Source organism: Carlito syrichta, unplaced genomic scaffold, assembly GCF_000164805.1.
Source record: "Carlito syrichta isolate Samal-C Ts95f unplaced genomic scaffold, Tarsius_syrichta-2.0.1 Scaffold304632, whole genome shotgun sequence".
NCBI lineage: Eukaryota > Metazoa > Chordata > Mammalia > Primates > Tarsiidae > Carlito > Carlito syrichta.
In genome coordinates, this window is record NW_007248728.1 from 24,599 (window position 1) to 35,544 (window position 10,946).

A 10,946-nucleotide genomic window follows, 5' to 3' on the forward strand; every position below is an offset into this window, starting at 1 on the left:
GGAACTTGCAGTAGCAGACACTGTCAGGGGTGTGGGGGGGGAAGCACAAAAACATAAAGTAAAAGATACCTGATCCTAAACTAGGTGAAGTGGAGACCAATGGGAGGCTCAAACTTCACCTGTACAATGACCATTTGTGTACCTAATTATGAATTGTCCTCCACATCTTTGAAATAAAATTTAAAAAAATAAAAAATATAGTATAGGAATAGAAATAAATATAAATGTCAAATGTATATAATTAATTAAATTATAAATATGAATTAATAAAACAAATTTTTCAGGTTTTCCAGCTGGGTAAATAAAAGACTAAAAATGTAATATCATGCCCCTCAAAATAATATTGTCATTGGATAGGAATAGGCATAGATAGTTATAATAAGATAACAAATAGGTAGGCAGCAGTCAGAATCTCGCCGGCCTGTCTCCGGTCGGGGGCCGAGAGCACGCGGTCATCGCGGAGAACCCGCCCCCGCGAGGTGGGGGGGCGGCGGGGCTGTCGGGACGGCTTGAGGACCGGGTTCGGCCGGGGAGACGCCAACCTTCACCCTACCCGGCCCGCGGTCCCGCTCCCCGCCGTCTCCCGGCGCAGCCACTTCGGACAGCCCATGGCCCGGCCTCTCCCCGCGTACGAATCACCCCCCATGGGGTGCTCTCACTGCGCAGCGAGTCCCTCCGCCGCCTCCTCCCAGCCCAAAATGGCGGCGACATCCACCGATCGTGCCGTCGCCTTCCTCAAAGGCCGCGGATCCCTCCGCGCCCAGGCCCCGCCCCTCTCGGCCGGAGCTATTTTCTGCCCGGTAAAGACAAACGCCATCAATGAACTCTTTAATTGGGCTCGGAGAAGGCGACCAGTGTGCTACCGCACAGCTAATCGTTGACGAAAGTGAGAATATTGGCAGACGAGTGGACCAATCAGAGAAGGCAGCGTGCCGAGGCCGCCCGCGCAAGGGTAGATGGGATTCGGAGTTTTCGGGTTGTGGCTGCAGATGTGACAGGATCTTGGACCGCTTTCCCGGGATAGAGGAACTACAATTCCCAGCAGGCCCCGCGCCGCCAGGCTGTCCCCTCCTCCGCTTAGCGCCTTGAGCGGCTTGACCAGAGCTGCTACAAGTGCAGCGGGAGGTAGGGCTGAGGCGTTGGGAATTGCACTGACAGGCGGTAGCGCAGAAAGACACACAGACGTAGTCGTGTGCATAGCCCTTGACGGCGAGTAGGTTAGTTCCACCTTGCAAAGCCTCTTTCCCAGACGGTTTCCCCGCTTCCAAGAAATGCATCCGTATCCTAGTTGGCTTTCCCTCCTACCTGCATGCAGTGCCAATGCCTCTCCTTCCCCTTTCCTGTTTCCCGGGAATAGAGGAGAAGCAGGCAGGCCAGGCCCTGCAGAGGCAAAGGCCTCTGCCCCAGGCTTGGCCCAGCCCCAGCCGTGTTTCTAGGGGCATTGCCTCCTGGAGTCCAGCCCGGGAGGAGGTTGGGTGTGCAGGGCTGAAATCAAGATGGAGCCCTCCGGAGGCAGCGGGAGAGGATGCCTAAGCTTGCTAGTGTCGTCTCGGCCCAGCCACAGACCCGCTCCACTCTCAGCCCCCTCAGGGAGGCGCCTCTCCTCTGGTGGTTGGGGGAACAAAGCTTAAGCCCAGCTTCCAAGCTGCCAACCTGGGCCTCAGTGACTTCCAGGAGGGCAGTACAAGACATAAGCCCTAGCTGGGACCGGAGGAACAGGACTGAGACGATGTCCCTGTAGTCCCATTTGGCCCCTTGCGGGTTGAGGGTGTGAAAACCAGCGTGTGGAGGCAGCTTTCAGGGCCTCCATTTGAGAATGAGGGTGTGCAGGTCTGATGCCACAAAATGGCTGCTGTTGCCCCAGGCAAACAATTCCTGGTAGCCAGAGTCTCCCTGAGAATTCTCCTTTAGGACTGAGGGTTTCTGTTGTTGTTCAAAGCAGGTGTTGCCAGTTCAAGGCATCTGCTGAACGATTTGGGACAGAAGAAGATGGCCACCCCAAATCAGACCAACTGTAATACAGGGTCACCTGCATCCCCTGAGGAGGCCAAGGTAAGCTCTCACCATCCCAGCCACTTGAGGATCCCAAATATGGACCCTGTACCTGATACCCCAGCTGCTTGTCTCAGACGTGTTGACAGATTTGGAAAACCAATGTTTTATTTTACTTTTTGAGTCAGAGTCTCATTCTGACACTCAGGCTGGAGTGCAGTGGCATGCACATACTTCACGGCTCCCTTGACCCCCTGGGCTCAGGCAATCCTTCCACTTCAGGCTCCTGAGTAGGTGGGACTACAGTCACGTGCTACTGTGCCCGGCTAATGTTTTTATTTTAGTTTAATTTAATTTGTGTATTTATTTGAGTTGGAGTCTGACTCTGTCACCTGGGCTGTTGTACAGTGGCATGATCACAGCTCACTGCAGCCTCGACCTGCTAGGCTCAGACCATCCTTCTGCCTCAGCCTTCCAAGTAGCTGGAGCCACAGGCACATGCCACCATGCCTGACTAATTTTTTTATTTATTGTAGAGATGAACTCTCACCAAGTAGCCCAGGCTGGTCTCCAACCCCTGGGCTCCAACCACTCAGGCAATCCCCTTAGTGGCTCCAACCACTCAGGCAATCCACTCACCTCTGCCTCTCAAAGTGCTGGGATTGCAGGTTTGAGCCACCACACCCTGCCAGAAAAGTTTATTTTACTTTATTTTACTGAGTTCCTACTACATGCCAAGCTGTAGGCCAGATGCCAAATCTGTGCTACCTCATGAAATCCTACTAACCTTTCCAAGTAGGAAGTATCTCCAATTCACAGAAACTAAGGTTAGGAAAGCTGAAACACCGTATCCAGAATCATGCAGCCTGCAAGCCACAGACACAGGACTCAAACTTAGGGCCTTCTGACAACAGAACTTTGCCTTGACCTCAAGGCCAAAGAACTTAGTTGAATGTTTGCATTTTGTCCAGGCGAAGAACCAAGGCCAAAGTAGGAAGAGGAGTTTTTGGTTCATAGTTTGAAATGGAGGTGGGGACCAGGGTATAACCTTGGAGAGAGGAGAGAGGCAGATTGTACTGGGCCCTCAGAGAACGCCACCTGTGACCTGCAACAAGGCCTGTCCCTCCCAGACCATGCCCCCTCCCTGCCCTACCCCACCCATTATCCTTCCTGACTCCACAGTTCCCTGTAGACAAGAGGAAGCGTAGGGCCGGGGGCAGGGGAGCTTCTGACCCACCCTGCCTAGCCACTCCTGTGTTTCCTGGATTGAATTTGGCATTCATGGCATGTCAGGGCTAGAAGGTTCCGCCAGGTCACATGGCTTATCTGCAATAGCGGTGGAGGCAGAGGGGCATGTCTCTAGGAGTGAGGCAGCAGGTGGGGCTGTGGGCAGGGCTTACTTGGGTGGGGGTGGGGACCACCGAGGGTCATTTACTGTGGGCCCGGAGCACGGGGATGATTGTGTATACACGGGCCGGTCCACCCTGCCTAGGAGTTCCTGGTGGCCCTACCTCTCCTGGGTGGACAGAGCTCTGTCTCATTTGACCGCTGGCAGAGACAAAACCTATGGCCTGTGGTTGGTGCCCTCCCTGCAGCTGAAGTAACACCACACACACACGCGCGTGCACACACACAAGCTCTTTTTTATTTTTTATTTTTTGAGTCGGAGTCTCACTGTGTTGCCCAGGCTGGAGTGCAGTGGCACGCTCCTGGCCACCGCAGCCTCCACCTGCTGGGCTCAGGCGATCCTTCTGCCTCAGCCTTCTATGTAGCTGGAAATACAGGCGTGCACCACCACACCCAGCTAATTTTTTATTTGTTGTAGAGATGAGATATCGTCAAGTTACCCAGATCATGAACCTGTGGGCTCAGGCAATCCTCTCACTTTGGTCTCCCAAAGTGCTGGGGTTACAGGCATGAGCCACCGTGCCTGGCCTCACACTAGCTCCTTTTCCCTGAAATTCTCTTCACGATCTCCAGAACGCTCATAACAAATCCCTGGCCCTTACAGGACTGCATGCACCTCCCAACACACACTGTGGTATGGACCCGTATGTGTGCACATTATGAGACAACATACCAATGGCAGCGGTTATTATTAGAAATCCCCCAAACCACAAACTTAGAGCAATTCATCCCCTATCCCCCACACTTGGTACTCCCACCCTCACCACAGCAGAGATAAACAGATGCCCTGAACATACACACACTCCCTGGGCAGATCCCTCCACCTCTCAGACAGGCTCTGGACTCTCTCACTGCGAACTGAGACTGCCCCTCCCACTCCTTGGTTAGGCCCGCTTTCCTGCTATTCATATAGAAGAGTGATACCAACTTCTGCCCAGAATAAATACACTCTCTCTTCTTTACCCCAGAAGGATAGAAAGGGGAGTCTCAGGCTGGGTGCAGTGGCTCACGCCTATAATCCCAGCACTTTGGGAGGCCAAGGTGAGAGGATTGCCTGAGCCCATGGATTTGAGACCAGCCTGGGCAACTTGGCGAGACCTCATCTCTACAATAAATCAAGAAAAATTAGCCAGGCATGGTAGCATATGCCTGTAGTTCCAGCTACTTGAAAAGCTGAGGCGGAAGGATCGCCTGAGTCCAGCAGGTCGAGGCTGCAGTGGCTGTGAGCCTGCCATTGCACTCCAGCCTGGGCAACAGAGTGAGACTCTGATAAAAAAAAAAAGAAAAGAAAGAGAGTCTCATTTTCTGATATCTTTTGTATCCCTCTGTCTATCTTAAAAGCATTAGGTCATTTAACAAATATTTATTGAGCTGGGAACAGTAGCTCACATCTATAATCCCTGTACTTTGGGAGGCCGAGGCGGGAGGATTGCTTGAGCCCAGAAGTCAGCAGCCAGCGTAACATAACGAGACCTCATCTCTACAAAAAACTAGCTGGGTGTGTTGGTTCATGCCTGTAGTCCCAGCTACTCAGGAGGCTGAAGCAGAAGGATCACCTGAGCCCAGACACTTGAGGCTGTGGTGAGCCATAATTGTGCCACTGCACTCCAGCCTGGGTGACAGAGTGAGACCCCAACTCAGACAAATATTTATAGAGCACCAGTCTGTGCTGTGCATAGGGATACAGTGGTAAGTTGAACAGACAAGACACATTCTCATGGGAGGAAGACAGATGGTAAATGGTCACGTGCTATTATGTGTTAATGGTGTGACATGATAGAGTGTCACTGGGAGGGAAGATGGGGAAGGTACTTTAGATAGGGTGGTCAGGGAAGACCTCCCTGAAGAGCCTGAAGAGGTGACTTTGGAACTGAACCCTAAAGAGTGAAAGGAATCAGACATGCCAATAGCTGGAAGCAGGATCAGCTACATAATTCAGGGGATCCTATGCAAAAGGGCCCTTGCGCAAAAACTGTTAAAAAGTTCAAGATGGGGATAGCATTAAGCCACACAAGGGGGCTTTCTTTCTTTCTTTTTTTTTTTTTTGAGTGGAGTCTCACTCTGTCACTCAGACTGAAATGCAGTGGCACACTTAGGGTACCACAAGCTCGACCTGCTGGGCTCCGGAGATCCTTCGCCTCAGCCTTCCAAGTAGCTGGAACTACAGGCATGCACTACCACGCCCGGCTGATTTTTTGATTTATTGTAGAGACGCAGTCTTGCCATGTTGCCCAGGCTGGTCTCGAACCCCTGGGCTTAGGCAATCCTCTCGCTTTGGCCTCCCAAAGTGCTGGAATTACAGGCGTGAGCCGCCGTGCTCAGCTGTGTGGGGCTTTTCTGAATGTGGGCCTCTGTGCCACTGCACAGCTGACCCGTGAAGTCAGCTCTGTCCGAAAGATAAGCTTTCTGGGAAGAGGGAAGGGCAGGTGCCACTGGGGCTTTTCACAAAGCATCCTCCAACCGGTTCCTTCCTCTGTGTGCGCTGGGACAGGAGTGGTGAAAGGCCTGCCTCATGCCAGGTGTCCTGGGCATTGAAGTTACAGGGTGGGACACACAGGCACCATTCCTTTCCCTGGGAGTCTACTTGGGGAGGGCTGGGGGACAGACAGTAGACAGGTTTGTTTGTAAACAGATGGTCACAAAAGAGTCAGGGGCTGGAGAGGGAGCCAGTTGGGAATGCACAAGAAAAGATTCCGCCCCAGGGACAGGCTGTCTGTCACCCATCCTTCCTCCTCCTCTCTCTTTAGACCACTGGTGCTCTGGGGAACCCCAAAACACCCCCTGAACCTCATGACTCCGGTAGCTCCCTGCCTCTGACCCCCGGGATGGAGAGCCCCTCGGAGTATGAGGATGGTGCTGAGGCTGGCAGCGGCCTGGGCGGAAACAGTAGGACCCAGAGCCCAGGGGGGTGCTCAGCCGAGGCCGGGTTGGGCAGGAAGAAGCACCGTCGGCGGCCGTGGAAGCGCAGGCGGCCCTGGCGGCCCTACCTGGAGCTGAGCTGGGCAGAGAAGCAGCAGCGGGACGAGAGGCAGGGCCAGAGGGCCTCCAGGGCCCGCGAGCAGATGTTCGCCCAAGGCCAGGCGGTGGCACCCTGCAACACCACCCAGTTCCTGATGAATGACCGTGACCCCGAGGAGCCCAACCTGGAGGTGCCCCCCGGGCCGTCCCACCCGGGCTCCAGCGGGGAGAGCGAGGCAGGGGACAGCGAAGGGCAGGCCTCGGCCCCGGGGGAGTTCCAGCAGCGGGACTTCTCTGAGGCCTACGAGCGCTACCACCTGGAGCGCCTGCAGGGCCGCAGCAAGCAGGAGCTGGTGCGGGACTATCTGGAGCTGGAGAGGCGGCTGTCGCAGGCCGAGGAGGAGACCCGGCGGCGGCGGCAGCAGCAGCTGCAGGCGGCCACCAGCCGGCCGCCCTGGCGCCGGGTGGAAGAGCTGGCCGCCGAGGTAGAGAGGCTGCGGGCCGAGAACCAGCGGCTCCGGCAGGAGAAAGAGGTGCGGAACCGGCGGGCCAGCGATGCCGGCACCTGAGGGTGCCCCAGCGGCATGGGCCCAAGGAGAGGGTCCCATGTCATGCACACTGGGGCCAGCTGCTTCCCCAGGAGGGAGGCTGCAGAAGAAGAGTCCTCTGAGCACCCCATGCCCCCGAGGATGGCTCGGGGGTTCAGACCTCCACCTCATCATCCCCACAATGTGTTCTTCCGTGTCACCTAACTTTTTACAGAGAAATTAAATGGTCTCGGTGAGGCCAAGTGGGAGTGGCTGGGATTGAGTTCACAAGGGCTGTTCTGAGAATCAAAACATTTGGCCAGGCGCAGCAGCTCATGCCTGTAATCCCAACACTTTGGGAGGTTGAGGCGAGAGGACTGCCTGAGTCCAGGGGTTCAAGACCAGCCTGGGCCACTTGGCGAGATCTCCTCTCTACAGTAAATCAAAAAATTAGCCGGGTGTTGTGGTATGCGCCTGTGGTTCCAGCTACTTGGGAGGCTGAGGTGGAAGGAGTGCCTGAGCCCAGCAGGTCGAGGCTGCAATGGCCATGAGCAGCGTGCCATTACACTCCAGTCTGAGTGACAGTGCAACTCCAACTCAAAAAAAAAATCTGTTTTGACCCCTAGAGGTCTGGGTTGTGGGTCCCCAGTGCCCCCTGGCACAAGTCTGGGAGGCCAGCAGACCCGTGGATGGGGACCTACCAGGGTCTAGGACACTCGAATTCTCTGTGTGTCCTGGGGCAGTTAGTTTGCACTGAAGGCTCTTTGGGCTGGGGAGCTGCGTTTCAGCCAGACCCTGACACTCAGGATGCTGGATTGCTTGAGCTGGGCGTTTTCCCCATTGGAGACAACTGGGGCTTTTGGGGACTCCCCAAGCCCGGGATTCCTTCAGAGTCTGCTCCTGGGCGCCTGTGTCCTCCCCACAGTTGGGAGCCTGCACTAGGTGAAGTCTGGATGCCTCACACCTCCTCATCCTTGACAGCCCCCTGCCTCCACCCCTCCCAGCGAGGGCCTGGGCCTGAGGTTAGTCATCACGTTTGCTCCCTTACCTCTTGAGGGACACGTTATACATTAAGCACTCCAGGGAAGTGTTCTCCTGATGGAAAGTCAAGCCAGTGGCCAGGTGCAGTGATGCATGCCTGTAATCCATGCACTCTGGGAGGTTGAGGTGGGAGGGTCACTTGAGGCCAGGAGTTCAAGTCTAGTCTGGGCAAAAGAGCAAGATCCCATCCCTTATAATTTTTTTTGGAAGCCAGGAGACTGGAGGTGGGGAGTCACACACAGAGCAGCGCTGGGTGGCCTGGCTCTCCTGGTGCCTGTGGGTGTGTGCATGCCTCTGGTGTCAGTTCAACCTCACCAGGTGTGGTTAATTCCCTCTGTATGCGTCCCTCACCTGTCTATGCATCACAAAGCTGGGTAGCCTGGATAATGCAGACGCCACCAGCCAGTGCTGGGCTCAGAAAGGAGCTCATGCACCCCTCACACTCAGGCCCACCTTCCCCAGACACCCGTCTCTTCCTCCCTCCCGGCGCCCTACTGTCCAGTGCTGGGTGTCAGCAGCAGTGTGGATGACTTTGGTGATGGCGGAGGGAGCTAGGGACCTCCAGTGAGCCGGCACTGGCTGTGCCGCCACCCACCTGGCTTCCATTCCAGGCGCTCCTCTGGACAGGCAGTGCTGGGCAAGACCAGGCTCAGGCTGGGAGCCGCTGAATGGAAATGTTGACGAGATCCTGTGTGTTGCCGGGACAACTTTCGTTTCTGCCCTGCCACACCCAGGCTTGGCTGGTGCCTTCTGCAAGAACAGATTGTAGGAAAACATGGGTTTACCAGCCATCTATGTCCCATCCTGGGGACCTGCCCCTGGGCCCCTGGCTTTGGCCTCCTCCCTTTGATCCCGAGGGCTCTGTCAGAAGGGCATCAGAGGGGCACCCGAGGCTCAGAGAGGAAGTGGCTTTCTGGATTCCAGGAAGGCTCCTGGAGGCCTGCCTTCCCCTGTGGGGTGCTGGCGTGGGACCCAAAGCCCCCTCGGCCTGTGTGGGCAGCCTCCCAGCCCCTCATTCCTCAGCACGGAGGAGCCTGAGGGGGAACCAGGACAAAGGTTGTTTACCCAGAGGTGTGTGTGTGTGTGTGTGTGTGTGTGTGTGTGTGTAAAAGATTCCAGAAGGCTGCTGGCGTGTGGGGGAGGGGAGTGGGCAAGGGTGCTGGGGGTGTCCAGGGCTGGCCCTGCCGGAGTGGGGCACGTGAGGTGTGTGGCCCTTCTTGGCCCAGAAGTGGAGGAGCCTGGGGACAGGAAAGCTGCTGGCCGCTCCCCCAGGCTCCCCCACCCCCAACACACACACACAAAGTACAGCTGAAGGGCTCTTGGCTGGGGCAGCGCCCAGGGGGGTTAATTTTCCCATGGCTGGGGGGACAGGGCAGGGAAAGAAGAAAACAAAGGAGAGGGTGTGAGTTGGAAAAGTGACAGGGGTTCAGTGAAGGGGGTCCCTGCCGGCCCCTCCCCCACCCGCTTCCCTGACTTTAGTGCCTGCTCACAACCTGGGGGGGCCTGGAGCTGGGTGGGAACCAGGTCTGGGTTCCCCAGTGCCCCCCTCTTTTCCTGCCAGTTGCTTCCGCACCCAAGGCCTGGATGTCTACACTACCCTCCTACAATGACGGACACGCCAATGTACAGCACCCCTACCCCCAACACACCCTCAGCCCAGAGGACCAGACTGGCTTGGACCGCCTCCCTCAGCCTGTCCTGAGCAAATGCCAAGTGTCTTGCTTCCCTTACTTCCATTTGCTTTCTAGGACCTTCCTGGTCACCTGGGCCAGGGGAGGGAGGCCTGGAGAGCAAATGTGTTTGCTGGAGTTTCCCACCACCCCTGCCTAGCCGGGCCGGGGATCCCCCTTTCTTCCACCAGGGACTCCCCAACCTGATGGAAACTCCTGTGCCCAGCAGACAGACCCTGCCTGCAGTGGAGTCAGGGCACGAGAGGTAGTGGGGTGGGCAGAGGTTGGCGGGTGGGCCAGGAGGAAGCTGTCAGGCAGTGGGAAGGGGTCTGAGGTGAAGTCACTCAGGAAGGTGGGGGGGTGGGGGAGATGCCAGGCCCCATGGCCCCTGTTGGGAACAGTCAGGTAGTACTGGCCCTTTAAGTGGGGGTGCCCATCTTGCCCTCCCCCAGCCAACCCAATTCATGGGCACACTGAGCATGTGCAGGGGCTGTGCAAGTGGGGAGGAGAGGAAAGAAGGGGCAGAGATTCCGGAGGGAGCCTCTCAGCCCCTGCTTCCGGTAACTGCCCCACTCCCCTTCCTGGGTCTGACAAAGAAACCGTGGTGCTCACTCACTCCCCTCCCCCAGCTCAGGCTCCAGGGGCACTGCCCTCTGGGGGTGCCGAAGCCCTGGAGCGTCTCCCCGCCTCCCGGGAGTGGCACCCACGCAGCCCGGTGCCAGCCTGGCTTCCCTGACATGGGCGGTGGCCCATTTTCCTGCTGCTTGATGTGCTCAAGTTCATTCCATGGGTGCCAGGGCTTTTAAAAGAACCATTTACCCGGGATGTGGCTCTGAACATCAAACATAGCTGAAAGGATGATGTCCTTGCCCCCTGCTGCCTACCGCCAGGAGCTTCCAGTCCGAGGAAAGCAAGCAGCCCAGAGGCTGCCAGTGCCTTCCCCAGACACCTCCTCCTGCGGGCTCACCCTTCCCTCTGACCATGGGGTCAATGATGGGCTTCCTCCAACAGCAGCATACTCCAGACACCCTCCCCTGCAGCCTGGGACCTTCCTCCCTCAATCTTACCTGTTTTCATCAGCACCTTCACCAGCCCCAGGTACCTGATGACCCTCCTTCCTCTCATCTCTCAGCTACAGGTACCATTATTTTTTGTTTTTTGATACTTGAAGTGAAATTCACATAACATGAAATTAACCCTTAAAAGTGAGTGAGTCAGCCGGGCTCGGTGGCTCAGCCTGTAATCCCGCGCCTTTGGGAGGCTGAGGTGAGTGGATTGCCTGAGCCCACGGGTTTGAGACCCGCCTGGGCAGCGAGACCTCATCTCTACAATAAATCAAAAAATCAGCTGC

General features: G+C 56.3%; 1 protein-coding gene across 1 annotated transcript; it reads left to right on the forward strand.

Moving 5' to 3' along the window:
* The first annotated feature begins 698 nt into the window (after positions 1-698).
* HEXIM2 (hexamethylene bisacetamide inducible 2) lies at positions 699-7,154 on the forward strand. The gene is made up of 3 exons (XM_021713616.1): positions 699-876; positions 1,943-2,052; positions 6,147-7,154. The coding sequence occupies exons 1-3, from the start codon at positions 699-701 to the stop codon at positions 6,924-6,926; spliced, it is 1,068 nt and encodes a 355-aa protein (XP_021569291.1). The 3' UTR covers positions 6,927-7,154.
* Positions 7,155-10,946: the final 3,792 nt, after the last annotated feature.

Excerpts from the sequence above, each read along its gene's own strand:
- HEXIM2 (XM_021713616.1), top strand. The coding sequence starts at position 699 with ATGGCGGCGACATCCACCGATCGTGCCGTCGCCTTCCTCAAAGGCCGC. Across the intron at positions 877-1,942 it reads GTGCTACCGCACAGCTAATC|GTGTTGCCAGTTCAAGGCAT; the intron begins GTTGACGAAAGT and ends TGTTCAAAGCAG. Across the intron at positions 2,053-6,146 it reads CATCCCCTGAGGAGGCCAAG|ACCACTGGTGCTCTGGGGAA; the intron begins GTAAGCTCTCAC and ends CTCTCTCTTTAG.